The 18,055-nt window shown below is 46.5% G+C and overlaps 1 protein-coding gene across 1 annotated transcript in view; it reads left to right on the top strand.

The window, feature by feature from the left end:
• The window catches only part of LOC144161990 (uncharacterized), a 33,969-nt gene extending 17,740 nt beyond the window's left edge, over positions 1–16,229 (top strand). Inside the window, exons 2-4 of the mRNA XM_077692528.1 lie at positions 2,409–2,743; positions 9,421–9,581; positions 15,455–16,229. Coding sequence (XP_077548654.1) covers positions 2,409–2,743; positions 9,421–9,581; positions 15,455–15,742 — 784 coding nt within the window. The 3' untranslated portion in view covers positions 15,743–16,229. The remainder of the gene's footprint in view (positions 1–2,408; positions 2,744–9,420; positions 9,582–15,454) is intronic.
• The last annotated feature ends 1,826 nt before the right edge of the window (positions 16,230–18,055 follow it).

Below are 18,055 nucleotides of genomic sequence, written 5' to 3'. Positions count from 1 at the left end.
GCCGCACTGAAAAGTTACTGCAAATACTTCAACGATTAAAAGTTGTTCTTTGCACCCGAATCCACCAAACGAGCATCAAAAAGCATGCAATGTATACGTCATAATGTATTCGATATTCATATGTACGTACACGCGTAATTCTATGCAATACTCGCAATACTATGCAATCTGATCGCGGCGGCGGCATTTCGTTGTGTTGTTCTTCCCCTTGATCCCCCTCCATCCCAAGGACAACGCTCGTCCACGTATTTTCCCTGCTCGCGTGTCTGCGCGCAGGTGGTTGACACATATTTATGGTCGTGGATTCTGACTTGACGCTTATAAAATGTAAAAAATATATTCGCCGCACGATGGCCAAAAAACAGGCCAATGACGGCCGGTTTTAAGTGCGGACCGGCAACCCGCCCGCTGTCGAAAAAAAACCGTTCTAACAGGTCAGAAAACCAGGCAGGTGGCAACATACGGAAAGGAAATCGCTAGCATTGCTTTTCTCAAAATGGTGATTCTTCTGGCAACTTTTAAAACGTTGAATTGAAGGGGGCGACTATTCCTGGCTGGTTTTGGCGATTTTGCGGCGACTTTTGGTTCTGATTACCTGGCAACCCTGTCTGGAATTAAGAGGAGCGCTGTGCTTAAATTCCCATACGAATAAAGAGGAAAGGTGAAAAAGAAAGAGAGCAGATGAACATTCCCAGTGGGTTTACACGAACAACATTATTCGCGTGTATAACCACTCAACTTCTTTTTTTCCTTGTGGTCTTTAAATGGCCATCGACCGCCGCCACTGGGGACTGGTTATTACTTTTACGACCATGCCCACTCTGCTGAAAGCCCACTCGCCGGCTTGGCTGCTTGCAGCGGCCTTCCGGCGTGCCAAGGACTTGTAAACGTTCTTTAGGTTCGCCGAAAATTTCCAGAAAGTATGGCGAAGGTAGGAATAGCTTGTGAAGGGCACCGTGACAGTGCTAGCCATGCTAGAAATGTCGCAAAACGCTGCTGAATTTCTGTACAGATTTTTCGGTATTTGTGAATGACTTACAATATATGAACGAATGTTTATTACTAAACCTAAGTATAAAACAATTTTTTGTCCGTAGTAACACTAACGGCCGACTAGTTGTCTCATACTACAAAGCTAATAAGCACAAAGAAAATAGAAGAGTTTTAAATGTGGAAAGCAGATGAACCGCAAACATTGAATGAATGAATGAATGAATGAATGAATGAATGAATGAATGAATGAATGAACCTTTAGTTTTTACCATCAGCAGTTCAAGTTTTCCCGGTCCTTGCTCGCTGTCAGTCATATGGAGCACTATCATGAATAGGGTACATTTCGTTTTCATACGGGTAAACGGAGAATAAAACCATCGCAACGTAAATACAGTTTGCCCGAGCGAGGCTCTGCGCTTCGTAAGTGTCTATCTTAGTTTTGATGTTATGCTTCCTATAACAATTTTTAAAAATTGGCTGTGGCTTAACTCAGTTATGCCTGGGTGTGCGTAGCGATAGGTACGGTTAATAATAGGTACTGATAATACGGTTAATGTTTAGTTCCGTTCTCTGTACGGTTACTTTATCGTTTAGCTTCATACGTCTAAGTGTTTCCAAATCTGACGACGAATCCAACCGAGCTCTCTCTGTTGTCGCAATGCGGTTTCGCCGGCTACTTCTCTGACGTCATGCCAGATGGCGCGGCGAGCGGCGCTGCCAGCTACAGTGGTTGCTAAGCAACCGCTCAGCTCGCGGTGCGGCCACCGGTGACAGCGAAACAGTGAGAATACGGCCATTGCAGCTTTCGCAACAAAAGCATGACTCGCCAAAATCCCCCTAAAATATTAAAGGCGGTGTTAGATTGCCGTGCGATAGTACAAAAATCACTCCACTAAAGAGACGTCCTCCGGCGTTTCAAAAAAAAAAATCCGCGGCTGGTGCTCCTTCCCTCTCCATAAAGTAGCGTAACCTAACATAGCTAACCGAGGATAGTCACTTAAAACACCAAGAAACTAAAATAAATAATGTAAACACAATTTCAAATAAAATATGAAAATAAAACACCAGGCAAGAGCTGAACTCCAATCATCCCATGTATTGGGAAGCTAAGCCGGCACCTCTGCACCACAACCACATAAAATCTGCGCTCTGCCAGCCTAGTCCTAAAATTTCGAATGTCGTCGGACGGCGCTCTAGCCATCCTGCAGCTCTGAGCGACAGCGACGTCGGACGGCACTCCAGACACTGCGACTATTAAATTCTCACGCAGACTTTCCGTTAGTTTATGTCGAAGGTGCGTCTTTCATAATTCCAACCCTGTCAGCGCGATTGATGCAAATTTGTAATCTCTGAAGTCAGAGCAACGTTATTTTTAAATTTTCACTCGTTGATTTCTTTTCATTACTCTGGCGCAGGATCAGGCGACGCCATGAAAGGTGGTCGCTGTTGGTACAGGTCACGTGTGCCACGTCGATACTCTGGCTGGTGGCGAGCGGAGCCCCGCGGAGCACTGCCTCGGACACCGGGGAACGAATTCTCGGAGACAAAGTTGGCGCCCCGCTAGAGTACAGCCGCAATCCCAACGATCTGCTGCTTTTCCCTACATCGGCCTCAATACCTCCCGTCGAACCGTCATGGCTGGTGCATCGACAAAACTCAACGGAGCAGCATGATGAGCCGCACGCAAGCCATCCGAAGGTTCCCGAGGGGGGCCAGACGAGCAAGTGGCACTTCACCTACATATCTGCAAGTATGCAAAGAGTTGATTAAGGGAAAACAAAAACCAGTACCCTAATTACGTGGGAGCCGTTCCCGCTTTATTTGCGACTTGACTAACAAACACAGTGTAGTCTAATGATTCACCTCTCTTGTTTAGTGATTCTCCACAGTCGCTATCACTACCATGATCATAAACATCGTTGTCCTCATCTCAATCATCATCACTAAGAACAGCTGCACTTGAAGGTGATAGCGAATGAAAGACCAAGGCTCCTCCCAATGATTCGCAGAACCGCAGCCGCCGCAGGGGCCCTGGACTGAGGGCTTCTCCCGCTTTCAAGCGCGAACCTCTTTCGCTTGAATAAATGTTTCTCCACCACCACCACCACCACCTCCTTCTGTCTTGAAACCAAGGATCGGATGGAAGCCCGTCTCTTCGGGAAAATGCATCACCGACCAAGAAGGTTAAAAAAATCCAAACAAAGCGTATCGGCTCCCGCATGGGTGCCTGCCGTACGGGAGCCGTTTTTTTTTTTTTTTTTTTTTAATTTTGTGAACATTCTTGGTCGGTGCCAGCATTTAATTGTTGCCACTTCTGTCTCATTCTCATCCGCTATACTACTATCACCCGCAGTGCCAGCGGTTCAATCATCATCATAGCTGTCATACCCATTATCATATCAACAGCACCGCCAGAATTACGGTCTACCGTCAGCCAATTCCGCCACCTCCGAATTCTCTGTCCGCATCTTTCCTACACCGAATTATCTTCTTTCTGCCTGCTCCTACAATCTGACATTATTTCGCGTCATCATTCATTTCTTTATTAAGGTTTCCGAAACATTCACAACAGCAGATTAACAAAAATTATGGAGTTAGGGGAAAAATTAGGGAAATCAGCGCTTCCTAAAAAATTGGGGCAGCTTCGCACTAGTGACGGGATGACTGCGCAAACAGTTAAGCGGGCGGCCCAACATAGCTTTTTCATGGTCCGGCTAAGTTTATGCGTGGTTATTCTTGGAGTCTCGGTTAAGAGACTTGTTCAAGGGCGCAGCGGGGCGAGCGCTTGCTCATTTTGTTTTTTTAATTCGTTCGCTGGCCGTCGTTTTACCTGTGCGGTCTGGCGTGTGGGACGCTAATAAATAAGTTGATTCACGTTAGCGCTTCTCGGCCCTTTGGCTTCTGTCTTTTTGGCATCAATTCTTCTCTTCGCACCGCCAAAACTGCACCAGTCGTCGCAACAAAAGACGCGTTTGTACCAGTTGTATCGCTCCTCCGGGAGGTGGCGACACGAGTCCCGTTCGAACGCGGCGAGGAAAAGCTGCAGTCGTGCGCTGGTGCCACGCGCATGATGACGTACGTCATCACTCCGCGATGTTTTCCAGAGCACGTACGCCGGCCCAACCACAATCGCTGTTAAAATGTGAAGGGGAAAGTGTAGTCGGATCATCTGTTGATTTGCTGTTGAATTTTTTGTTGAATTTTCTGGCGGTGTCTGTCACCAGTTCATTAGTCCCTTGGATGAAACTACGAAGCTCCTTCCACTCGCACACAACCGCCTAAAACCACCTGTTCACTTCCGGTGCTTGAATTCTACGTGAGACAGCGTCCTCACCTCCTTTGGGGCTGCTGTTCCCGTTTCCCGGCGCGCGCTGCACCGCCTTTTCTGGAAGCTCTCCTCCGACCCTTCTCCGGCACGCGATCCACGGCTAGTGCTGCGATTTCTTGTGCGATTATGTGCACCTGATTTTTAAAGCGGAGCTTCCTATATCTCCCTGATGGCGTCTGTAGTCCACTTCAAAACCCACTGCAGGAAATCCGCCTTTTCGCACTATGAAAATGATCTTGAGTGAAGGGAAAGAAGAAAAAAAACGATTCCTGTGATCTGAATCGAACCTGTGTCCCTCGCTTTATGGAGCCGAGTTTTATCTGATGCGCCAGTCCGACGCGGTCGGAACTTAAAGCGAAGCTTTCTGTGTTCACTGATGACATCTGTAGTCCATCTCAAAACTCACTGCATGAAAGCGAACTTCCACTTGTAAGGCGTACTCTGCCTCAAATATGCTCTATCGCAAGTGAACCCTGCTTGAGGTTTCCGTTTTTTTTAAAGCGAAGCTTTGAACGAACGAATCTTTCGAGAAAGCTTTGCGTTCAACCATCCCAGTCGTTAGACGGAGGGAAGCCGCTTTTTGTACCTCACGCGTACCATGAACCATAGAGGTATAATGTTTTCACCTTAAAACTCTTTCGAGAGGTTTGGCAAGAGCGTATCAGGAATGCGACGACTAGTGACCTGTCTACACATGCACAAGCAGACGCGTGCACGCTGTTTCTCCACACGCCTCAAACTAATTTAAAGGAGCTATCAAGACAAAATTCGTTTGGTGCATTAAAATACTGCTGTCTCTCGATAACTGTTGCAACAATTTTATTGCAAAATTGGCCGCATATCTCCGCACTTTGTTGCAGATGTCATCGAATGACGATAGTCGTCTGTCACCCCTGCCATGTAAACGCCTCTCTTTGCTTTCTCCACCACCTCTCGCGCTCCTCCCCTACTGTCTCGCTCCTCTCATGATAAACACAGTGGAGTTTGGCTCAAGTCGGTTCAATATAAACCGCGTTCCACGCTCGCGCTCCGTATACTGTAATCTTTCCTTGCTGTTGAACCTTTTCGAAAGCTGCCATGAGTTCGTGGGTCGGGCGTGAGCGCTTTTCGTATTTTAGGGTCAAAACATTGCTTTCAACCCGTGTGTTTTATTTGCTATCACAAAAATGAAGCGACCATGTACCGTAACGTATTTACTTGCATAATGATCACACTTCTTTTCCCCAAAAAATTGATGCAAATTCGGGGGTGCGTTCATTACGCGGGGTAAATTTTTCTCGAGAAACTTTTGAGCACAGAAAAGGCAAGCAAGTTGCAGGTCAACATTTTTACGGTGGGCCTTATGAGTATAATAAAAATAAACAAAGACATAATAAACTTCCGCACACCACCACCAGCCGCTTTGCAAAGCGACGCAAAATGCAGTGTTTTTGCAGTGTTTTCATTTATTACGGTACGCGGCGGAACGAGTTTGCTGCGAGGTGACAACAGGTTAACCATGTAAGTGGATGCCGCTGTCACAGTGCGGGACATCAAAACAGACACGGGGGCCGACGCAGCCAGCTGAGCGCATTTTTTTCTTTGTTCTGTGAGTACTTTATGTGCATTTAGTGAGAGTTTCTTCCTCATCAATATTGAACGCATGCTTGCCGATATAGCTAATATAGGCAAGTCTGCGGCAATAACGCAGCCATGTCCGCTTTGAAAGGGAAGGAAACAGGGGTAAGCGCGATCATCATCAGCGAGAATTGGCACACACATGACATACTGCGCGGCAAGTTCAGGGTGCGTTCATTGCGCGGTAAATTAAAAAATCTAATTTTGACGACAAACTTCAGGGGTGCGATCATTACGCGATTGTAATCATAATACGAGTAAATACGTTATTTTTAATTTAAAAAAAATTTGCCAATACCACTGGCGTATTCATGATTTGCATCAAATATGCCTAGCGGTTCCTTTATGCTGAACATAGATAATGCGAATAGGTTCTGCGTTTTTTTCTTGTGATTTTCTTTAGTGCGTATTGCAAAGTATGGCAACTCATTGGCGCGCATCGCGTCCGTATAGTCGGCTTCTTTGGTTGCTGTCTTCTTCATCTACTAGCCAAATTGTATTGGGTTCACTTTGTCATTCTTTTGCGTAGCTTTCATGTGTTCACTATGCAATCGACTTTTCTTTTTTATTGTTATCGTCTTCCGACTTAAACTTTCATTACAAACCTCGTCGCCATCAGTTGTTCTGCTATGTTTGTAACGCGTGAATTAATTCTGTATGATCTTTACCACCGTACCTTTATACCCCCCTTACTGAATGCCCTGTAAAGGGGCCTGTAAGGTATTTTAAATCAATAAACAATTGTGCAAGTGTGAAGTGTACATCCAGATTTATAGGTTCCAAAAAATGTGGCCTATATAACATTTCATTCAAGAATTTTTTATCGGTTGGCCGGGTGTGAATCGAGTGACAGATAGCCAGACAGACCGACCAAAAACTTTCACGTTTAAATTTCCCCCAAAAAAAAAAGACCATCGTCGTTAAAAAATTTTGAACATAGCGGTGAACCTGGATGTAACGACTTCCTGGATTCAACGAAGTTTCTCAATTCTCCGTTGCCACCGCCGTTGAAGCCCATGTGTTTGCGACCACTATGTAGCGAAAGCGTTCCGGCGGTGAACCTTGATGTGACAAACTCACTCAGCTGAAAAGTAATTCTTTTTTGCACTTTTAGTAAAAACTCGGCGGTAGAAGTGCGAATAGTAGCAAACTTTGAGGAGCAAGCAGCTATAAAAACGTGCAAAAGAGCCTAAAAACAAAACTTGTCACGGTAAAGCAAATGAGGTGCAGTATCGTAGCCAGCACCCTCTCAACAATTTCGAGAGCGTTAAAGAGAATCAAGTTCGCGAAAATGAGCTCTTCCCGCAGAAGTTTGGTTCTTGAAACGCGTTGAGGCGCCGTAAAATGTCAAAAGGCGAAAGTGATGTTGAAGTTCCCTATGTGAGTACAGGGGTAAGCGACCTTGATTTTTTGGATCACTGTGTAGTGCCTAAGCTCGTGCGAAAGCAGCAGGTAGTAGTAGTTGTAAACGTTTATTGGAGCAAAAGGGAAAAGGAAAAGGGTGGTGGTGAAGCGTCCCTAGTCCAGGACGCCTCTTGACCGGGCCGACTCAATGGCCCGAGAAACCACGACCCTCTTCTGGCCGGCCGGGTCCGTGCTGGTCGGCTCAGTCCCTAACTGCTCCGGGGTGGGGAAGGGGGGTGGGTTAGGGGAGTGGGGACAGGAGTATACGAGGTGGAATGATGCACGCTGTTTTTCAGTATGAAATAAATCCTTGAAAGGTGAGCTCACCTTCACTGATGCCTAGCATTCTGGTTTCGTTTCTGCTTCATTCACGCGAACCTTAACTCGAAACGTGCATGTAACGAAAAATTGCGAACGTTTGTAAACTTCGTTATTCAACGTTTAAAAGTGTATTAAGGAAAACATATCCCCTGGCCAATTTCCAACGACGTCTCTAAGGTGTCGCAGAATCTTGTTTGTGCGATTGGCGGCAGAAGTAACCGCCAAGAAACATGACGGGGCGATTGTAGCAAGTCTTGTAGTTTCACTTGGTCACATCACTTGAACACCAATGTACCGCTAACACAGTGATGACTGTATCCTTAGTGGGCCTCCTCGATTACCAGTCCCGGATCGTCCGCGGACTGCCCGAGACGCGATCCGGCGCTCGATTACCCCATATATTCCTATGGAACTTTGGGTCCGAACAGAGTCCTCGGACTGCCCGCGGACCGTCCAGGACTGGTAAATCGAGGATGGCCAGTGATGGGCTCTATTGCGTCACTCGTCTCATATTGCGTCACTGTAGCGCGAAGTTTGAAAGTTTTAAAGGCGAAGCCCCTCCGGCACTCGGGCTGTTGGTGTCTCGCGTCGTCGCCGTAACCGTCGTCTCATGTAGTCTTGGTACTAAACCACCGAGCCACTCGTTTACGCTTCACGCTGGGACGCTTCGTAACGCGTACTAAAAAAAAAAAAACACCGGGACACTCGTCTACGCCTTCCGCTAGAACGCTTCCTGCTTCAAAGACACCACACTTTTACAGCAAAGCTGTATACCTGCACCCCCCAACGGTTTCATCTCCGTTTGCAAAAACGCCAGTGCGCCAAGAATACACTTATACACTGCATGCTTCGCCCCTCCCCAGGTTTCACGTTAGTGGAGATGGCGAGGGATTTTTTTTATATATCGCGCACATTTTGTTTGTCAAAGAAACGTTGTTCGTAACTGGAATGGAGCTGGGGGAGTTATCCAAGTCTGATTGTTTTGGAAGAAACAAAGCTGTGTTTTGTCTTCATGACCCTTTTAAGAAGCAGAAGAACTTCCATCGCCCTCATTTGGAGTGAGGGAGAGAGAGGGACTTCTTGAGATTCCTTCTTGAAAACAGGCGATGGGGATTTGTCAATCTACCTTGCTGTCCACCCAAGGAACACGGGCGCTTATTCGGATTGACCCTCTTTTCGGTTTCGCTCCACATGCTAACGAGCACGATTTGTAGTTAGCCATGAGGAGTTCATAGTAATGATCGCGATGACGATTGGAAGGCCGGTATGTGTTGCCGGAGGCAAAAGTCTGGATTCCACAAGGGACACATTTGAAGCACCGCGCATTCCTACCAAATGAGCGTGGACCTTCTTAGCTGCGCACCTGTTTACATGTACATGTTAACTGAACACCTGTCTGTTTTCCCTCCCAAGCAGACGCGCACTTAGTCCGCACAAAAACCGAATGGTTCTGTACGAGGAATTCGGGTTTATGAGCCTGGCTGTCCGTAGGGACGGATGTAGGAACGAGCCACTTTTGGCTTGAAGCCGGCTGTAGGGAGGCCAACACACTCTTCTATAACACAGCTTTCGTCACTCCAGCCTTAGTCTGGGTTGTCCGAAAAGGAATTGAAAAAAAAAAACTGTTGCGGAGTTGTGAAGCCTAAACCCACCGCTTTTGTTCCAACCACTACTCTACTATTTGTAGTTGTGTGAACAGCTTTTTTTTTTATAAGCGTTGGAACCATTCATGTTGTTCTGCGTCTTGTGACACGCAGGGTTTCTGACAGGAAAGGCTTTCCGAGCCCGTGCGTCTGCCGTGAGCAGAGCCGTGGTTGGTGCCGTCTTCATTGCAATCAGCCTGATCATTGCCGTCGCCATGTTTACCTGCATCTGGTGCTGCTGCCGGTGCGACAATGGCCGCGGCTACGACGGGCAGGTACATTCCCTTCCACCACTCACCTCCCCCGTGGTTCCGCATTGTGCGGCAATCATCTTCTGTAAACTATGAAGTGCTCATTCGCCGGGATGTTCGAATATTGAAAATTTCCGAATCTTATTTGCATGGGTATGCAATTTTTGACATCAGATATAGTCAAATATTTCGTTTTTTTTTCAAATATTTGCTAATATTTAGCAATCATGTATTATAAAATCAATCAGTGTCACGCATAGCCGAATGCGGAAACGGGAACTCACGTTATTGCAGTTTATTTCTCGATACAATTCAATGCAGCTATATATAACCTACCATTTAAAAAGCGCTGGTATATTAAAAATATTCAATATTATAGCCAAAGAAATATTCCGTATTTGACTTCGTATAAGCGGCCATTTATTTAGAATTATTATACCCGATTCAAAACTTGCGTTATTCGAACACGCGTATTTATTTTGGTACGCTTTTTTATTTGGCCCATAATACAATTATTTTACATGTACGGGCAGCTTAGTGTAAAACTTCTTTGAAAATAGGAATACAAATAAGAAAAATATCAATGCTTTCTAATCTTAAAACTGTACTACATTTTACCTTAAAACTAAACCTATGAATAACTAGCGAGATCTGAGCTGTTCATAGCGTCTTTATGTTTACAAGCATTCTGCATTAGCCGACAACCTTTGTGTATTGTTAAGAAATACGGTTACGCATGTGTTGAATGAATACTTATAGTTTTGTTTCTCAGCTGCCTCAGCTCAAAGTTGAAAACCTCAAAAAGACGCGGAAGACAATTGTCAGGTTGTGAGTAGTAATAAAGTTGTGCGGAAAGCACCGCTCACACTATTCCGGCCGTACTCTGTAAAAATAGGAAGAAGCACTGGGACCTTGTTGCCCCAGCTGTTTGACTGAAACGTTAATAGTTCATTTAAACTCGATTTGTAGAAGTACAGGCAAGTATAAACCTGAGATGGAGGTTAATCGCTTCAATTAATCACAGAACCTATTGCCCAGATATAACGCCGATGAAATGCTATCCTGAATTTCTTCCTACTGTACCGCGTCCATTCTGGTGTTGTTGGCGTACTGAACGCCTGTTTCTTTTTTTAAGCCAAAGCTTCACTAATCTCGTTGAGCGGTTTCGCCGTCGCGATGGATTTGACCTTCATTTGACCGCAGCAGCGCATCACGTGACTGGCTCGGCCGAGCTTCGCAGAGGGGGCGTTCGCCGCTTCCGGCGCCGCTGCCGGCTTGGCGCATGCGCTCTCCACAGCTGGCAAGCTCCTGGCCATGTGACTCGCCGCGTGCATGCGAGCTTTGCCATGAATGATAGCAGGAACGGGTTCTCCTAGCGTTGTACGGTTGGATTTGAGCCGTCGGCGGTAAGCGGCGTCTGACCACCCCGCGGATATCGGCTGACGAGCCGTTCGGCTCGGGAAATGCCTGAAGCCGGACCACAACCGTAGCAAAAGGGAGTCTTTGGAGGGATAGCATAACCATTACAGCCAAATCAAAGGGTAACCAAGTGAAACCAACATTATCACAGCAAAAAAAGTGTCGCCTTGATATTCTGTCTAAACGCTTCGTTGTGGCAATGCTTTACTGGTCACGAAACTTCGGCGCTCGTTTCATATAGGGACCGCGCGCGCCACTACAGGCGCCACCGCCGCACGAAGGGCATCCAGCCGCCGCGTTCGCGGCGTATTGGCCTGCTCATGGCGTGCAAACGCTCGCTGCTTTTGGTGTCTGCGCGCTGATTAAGTGTGTGTTTTTTTCGTAGTAGTTAGCGATGACTAGTCCAGTCATCACCTGCTTTCAATGGGGTTTTATTTTTCGTAGTAAATTACCGTAGACTTCGGCCGCGAACGGCAACAGCTTCTGCGTGCTCTGGCACAAGCGCTGCGCCGTCGTGTTTTCGGATTTTTAAATCTCTATTTCTTCTTGTCTTAAAGCAAAAGTTGTAAATACCACACATACGGTAGCTGCGTAGTCACGGACTGCTGCGGGCCTATCGATAATACAATAAAAAAAAAACAAAGAAACCAAGTACGCGTCGTTCAGACTACGCTTAATGAATCCGTTGATTGCTCTGGAAAACACAGAACACTAAAAGAGATAGTCCAATAGTATTGTCGTTTCGATGAGTGTGTACATACTTGAGAACATCTAAAAACGCTGCAGAAACGCGAAGGATCAAAACACGAAGAGATATATGTTGCACCATGTGTCTTTCCGCTTCCACGCTTTGCAATCCTTGCAAAAACAGGAAGCGAAAAAAGAACAATAAAACTGATTTTATCACACGCAACAAAAATTCAATGTTACGAAGGCAGACAAAAGGGGGTCCAGCGTACAAAAAATTATTTCTTCGCGCTGCGATGTGCAGCCCACGGAGGAAACAGAAAATTGCCACGTAGCCAAAAACGACGCAAAGCTTCTCTGAACGCAGCGAGCTAGCGATCTCCTGCACTGCAAAAGACTAGAATGAAACGCAAACGTCGAAGAAGCAGTCCGCAGTGTGACGCGCACAGATGAACGTCGATAAAGTGAGTTGCGCGGCGATTGCTATGCATGCATTACTCTCGGAACGTTATTAATTTCAGATCCATAAAAATGGGATCGAGAACATTGTCGAAGAAACAAAAAATCAAGTTGGCGACAGGGTGGCACCCTTTTCATATCAAACAATATTGCCCGACGTGACGTACGACAAAAAGTGCAAACGGGCGCTCCGTTTGATACGCCAGATAAGAAACCGGAATCGGCCACGCGCGGTTACAAAACAAACAAGACGAACCCTAAGGGATAATTCGCGGAAATATTAAAAGTAAAAGCACAAAGACGTCCCAAAGCTTTTAAATGCAGAGCATTTCTTTAACTCACATGTAGCGTCCGCCATGCGTCCGCAACAGCTCAGCGCGCAGGCGCGCCCTCTCCCCCACTCCTCCTCTCCCGCATCACGCTACCCTCCTCGCTCTCAACAACAGGTCCGCACCCCTCCCCCTACACTATATAAAAAAATAATACTTACCGGCGCCTGGTTTCGATCCCACGACCCTGCGGGCGGAACGCAAGGTACGTGGTGCTCTACCCACTGCGCCACAAAACCGACACATAATGAAAGGCTACCAACGCGCCTTATATCCTTGACTCATTCAAACTACGTCAAGAAGCTGCTGATACAACGCATTCACTACCTGTGGGCGGAACGCGAGGTACATGGTGCTCTTCCCACTGCGCCACAAAACCGACACAGAATGAAATGCTACGAACGCGCCTTATATCCTTGACTCATTCAAACTACGTCAAGAAGCTGCTGATACAACGCATTCACTACCACCAACTCCCCAAACACTAAACTTTAACGCAATACACCCACCCCCTATGCGACGCATTTACTCGAGTCCCCCTCGCGGGGAGATGGGCCCTTTTTTACACGCGAGCCTGAGCGCAAGGTAATACAAGTTTGCAAACAGGTAATGAAGCACCGCTACAACCTGACTGATATGACAAAAATCCGGCTTGAAGTTAGCCTTGCACAATTCTAGGTCCACGATGCTCTCAAAAGGGTACATTGCTTTTTCCATTCTCACACAGTGCATTTCCACACACTGTCACACATTCATAATCGAAGCTGAAATCTCCCGTTTCTTGCCTTGGAATGGCGCGCCTCCATTTCTCTCGCAGCTCCCCGTCGCTCGGTCAACATAACAAGCAAACATTTTTTGTGGTATCGTTGTACAAGGATCGACATCCCGGGACGCAACACATGTTAGGCATCGTCGTTGTACTACTTAAGTCGCATCACAAGAGCGCGAGATTCACGTTACATTTTTTTTTTCCGCACAAAACAAACACAACTCGCCGCGGCTCCGCCGTTCGAGCCAGCGCAACGCCGCCCGAGGAGTGACCTCAGTGAGAGGGTGGCGCCACCGCACGGCGGCCAAATGCAGCATATGAAGCTCTCTCATTGAGTTACGGAGCAGATTCGTGACCAGTAAAGCATTGAATGACTCTGGTTGTGGTAATCGTTCTGCCTTGCCGTGCGGTATGAAAACGGCTCCGCCCAGCGCGACGAGGCTATGCAAAAGATTTCCGATAATTGCGCTAAAATACTCTCATATTTTGCACGAGAACTGTTTCTGTCGCACCACGTTAAGACATTGCTTTAATTTGACTCAATTATGTGCTTGGATCAAATCTCCACCATTGCGTTCCCAAATTACGGTTTTGCTTGCGCCAGTTTTTGCGTATCTGGCGATTTACACTGGGCCGCAGCTTTCTTGATAACGTCCTGTAGTTTACTTCGGGCTGACCTCATGCACCCAAAAAGTGTTTAAGCTCTAAGTCAGTGTTACTTCGAAATTATATCGTTGATACCGCACAAAAAAGAAAGCTGATTTGTGACGGTGAGTATATATCTCGTTTGAAGGAATCTTATAGGTAAAAAAAACTGGCTGCGATTCTTTTCAAGCACATCAGCCAGCCTGTCTAAAATTTATGGGTACTTTCTCTGTGCATGGAAATTTAGTTTCCGTATCTGTAGCGAGTATTTAGGAAGCTAGCAGTCCATGCGCACTCGTCCGGTTGCGGAAGTGTGATAAGGATACGCAAATGAAAGACAAAAACGGCCTTCTGTTCAAATATTAATAGATGATATCATTAGGGTTTTAGGAACAATCGTCTATTTTGTGAATGTGCTTTGTTTAAATACAACACGTTCGTTTAATTTGTGACATGTCAATTGTTAATTTATCATCAAAATAAGGAAAGTCCGGATGTTAGTGCCGTGTTTAGTTGTTCAGTTCAGTCCTCTAGTGTGTTTCTATTGAAAATCACCAGAATCGTTTTCTCGCTTACAATTCAGTTTTTTCTATACGATTTAAGCTCTCCAGCTTTTATAACTGCCTTTGTTACGAGAGCAATCGCTTTTCTGACCGTCCTTTACGGAAGTTTTCCTACGGTGCAAAGCTTAAGAGTTTTCTAGTTTCGACCAGTGATCACGGGAATTTCCGGCTTATTTGCAGCTATTCGAAGCAAAAATAGAAAAAGTAAGTCGAAATGTCTGAGTAACTCAGTGGTTAAAGCCCTATGGCAATGCACCTGGTCGCACTTGATGTCCTTGAAGACGAGTTGGGGGCTAAACGAACAGGAAACGATAACCTAATAGGGGCGCCGTCTATTTGGTCATCGCCCGTAGACTATGCGTCTATTTAAGCCTCTACCACCATCCTACGAAACCATTTGAGGGGAAATAAGCCCAGTGCTCAGATTGACTCTCGCCACGCCCACTTCGAACCCTAAACAATGCCACTTATCCACTTGAAATGGGTCCCCCTGAGGGGGCTTCAATATGCCTTTAGGGCTTGACAAATTTTTCCCTCCTCTATTCTCTGTCTACACCGTGTGTCTCCCCCGTCTCCACGCGCTGGCGTAGCTTAGTCGCTAAGACGACGGGCTCTCGCTCAGCCTCTCTTCAGGCCCGGGTTCGATTCCTAGTGGTGCCAGTAGTCTTATTTAGCCTGTTTGGGAGTTTCTTGTGGCGCGCACCACGACGAAGCCGCTGGATGGTACAGGTAAAGAGACCTTTGCTTTAACATGAAAGTGCGATGAACACAACGACATAGAAGAAACAGGATCGCGCAAGCGGTTGTCCCATCCTGTTTCTTCTGCGTCGTTGTGTTTATTCTGCGCACAAACATGCCCAGCAATATGTTTCACTGAAGTAATATTGTTCATTTAGCATTCTGAAGTTTTTAGGCCAACTCTCATCGTAAAAAAGAAAAGACGGACACTATTCGCGCTTACAGCGTCCCTCTTCCCTCTGACTTTGGATATACGTTTCTCGTTCTTTTTTTTCCCTTTCCATACAGATTGAGGCCCAAACAGCTTCCTACAGCTCCTTCCAACCACCTATGCCTCGCCAGGGCAAAGCTCCTCCTTCGGAAGCTTGTCCAGCTTCGACGCCTCAGTCCACAGATCTTCCGCCGCCCTACGATCTGCCCTCCCTCCACGTCGTCGTATCTCCCAAAGCCGTTCCCGGAAGGCCGCGCCCAATGGCGGCTGCACCCGAAGATGAACCACCCTCGTATCACTCTGCTGTCTCGTCCATTCACCCCAATGCCGAAACAGGAAATATAGGCGCGCCATCATCTCCATGAATCATCGATGGCAACCACATTTCAACCTTCGACGTACGAACTTTTGCTTAAACCAGGAATAAACGTTTGTTTTGAGGTTTTGAAACTCTACAGTGGGCGATATTGTTTCTTTTTCTAAATTGTAGCTAATTTAGTGGTGTGCCGGTAAGCCTACAGGCGGCGTTCACCAGCCCACGTGGTGACAGCTGGTCTGATCGTTAATTCGGTTGGAGCTTTAACGCTCCTCGGCTGCTCCACAGACATGCATGGAAACCTTACAATCTGGGCACACCGCTAAAGCTTAGCTTCGACTGCTGCCTTTGAAGTTTTATTTTGAGCCGTGCAACAAGAATGAACAACAATATAGCGCAAGCTTATGCTATATATTAAAATTATCGTAACAAGAGCTTCAGTTCTTTATATAATTCGTAAAAAATGTGTTCTCTTTACACTGAAGGGGGAGCCATGAAACAGGTTGAATAAAGCGATTTTGTTATAACTAAAAATTAATGTACGTAATAGGTGGGAAAAGCGCTACAGCGACAAGGAGAAGTGAGTACACGGGACAAAGCGTAGCGCTTTGTCCCTTGTACTCACTTGTCCTTGTCGCTGTAGCGCTTTTCCCACCATGAACATGTACCAACACGCCCAGCTCGCAGTTCTTCTCAATGTACGTAATAAAGCTCCATATTCTTCTAGGGCGTTCTTTTTGTAAATGTTAAACAATAAAAACGCACTTATAGGTTGCCCACGATCATATTAGCCTCGGAAGGCCATAAAAGCTATTGAATGTTTTGGGTTCTAAACTCTGTTTCTTTCAGTTGCTGATTAGTCGTGTCTTCATTTCGTGCCTTGTTCTAGCCGTGCAAATTCTTCCTGAATATGCGGACTGCTCAAATAGAGGAACGCAAAGCCTACGAGCGCATTAAAGCACCACAATGTTGTCGGCACGAATAGTTAGGACTATTTCTTCTGTTTACCTGTTTTAAGTGACATAAGGCCTTGGGTAGGCACCATGGTCTTGACTTGTTTGTTCACACCTCATTTATATGTCAATAAATAACTTTGGAATGCTGTCTTGAGTAGGCTGGGCAGCACACAAGTTGATTTTTTTAGGGGTTCAGCCGGCTGCGGACCGACGCAACACGCCAATAAAGCACCCCACGAAGATGTGACAAATTTTTGAGAAGGGCTGAGGTCTTTTGAATGTTTGACTCGTATATCTCCTCTAAGATATTTCCTCTTTACTTAAGAGCACTTAGCACTAACAAACATCACATGTAAAATATCATAACAAATCCGGGAAGGGTTAGCCCTTTTGTGGAGGAGGAATAAGCTTTATTTGTATCGCAATTATATATCCATGGCGATGGGATCTTCTCAGTTCAGAAGTCCCTGGGCGGTCGCTGCCAGGCGGGCCCTTTCAACCAGCCGAAGCTGATCGCCGGGATCCGGGCTGGCTAGCATGCCTTCCCACTGCTCATGGTTGGAGGAGTGAATGGGGGAGGGGGGTGGAGATGGTGTGTGGGAGCACGCCCAGTTCATATGTCAGAGTGTGTAGGGTTGGCGATAGTACTTGCACGTGGCGGAGTAGGAGGTGGGGTGGATGGCGTGGAGGAGGGTGTCGTGCGGATATGTGTTCGTTTGAAGGCGGTGTTAGGTGGTGGCTTTTTCCCTAGTCAACTTTTCCTGGGGCGGGGGTAAGGTGCGGCGTTCGAGGCGGTAGTGTTCGAGAATATCTTTGTATTTCTGAAGCACAGAATGTTACAGTTCCAACGGTGGCGCTGGAGTGTTGGATGGGAACGCCCGGTAGATATGCGCGCGGGCGGCAGCATGAGCCGTCTCATTCCCCTCCAGAGGCTCATGTACCGGGGTCCAGAGATAGTAGAGGTCAGGGTGGTTCGGCATGAATGGTAGGATGCGTAGTGTTAAGGGAGCAGTTCGACCGGCGGCTTAACGGCGACAGGCAGCTCGAGAATCTGTGACTATGGGGAGAATGTCTTGAAATGTATAGTCGAGTCAAGCCCCGAGGCATCCGCTACGTTGACGCAGCCGAATACAACACTATAACAGCATTCGAAATAGCAACCCTAGACCATCAAGGAATCGAACTGACTTCCGCTACAGTATTCGGCAAAGACTCCACAACTGCAGAAGAAATCTCAATAGCCTTCTTCTGGAATATCTTTTATCACTACAGTGCAGCGTGAATTTAAGGTATGTTTTCTAGTGTGATAGTTTCATTTACGTATTCCTATAACACAATACGTCGGAGAGGATCTTGGATAAAATTATTTTCCGACAGCTTCCAACCTTTGAAAAATTTACCGCGAG

Source organism: Haemaphysalis longicornis, unplaced genomic scaffold (assembly GCF_048455015.1).
Source record: "Haemaphysalis longicornis isolate Haplotype H1 unplaced genomic scaffold, Haemaphysalis longicornis Haplotype H1 scaffold_12, whole genome shotgun sequence".
In the NCBI taxonomy this organism is placed as follows: Eukaryota; Metazoa; Arthropoda; class Arachnida; order Ixodida; family Ixodidae; genus Haemaphysalis; species Haemaphysalis longicornis.
Note: the sequence above shows the minus strand (reverse complement) of the source record. Positions and strands in the feature narration are given on the sequence as shown.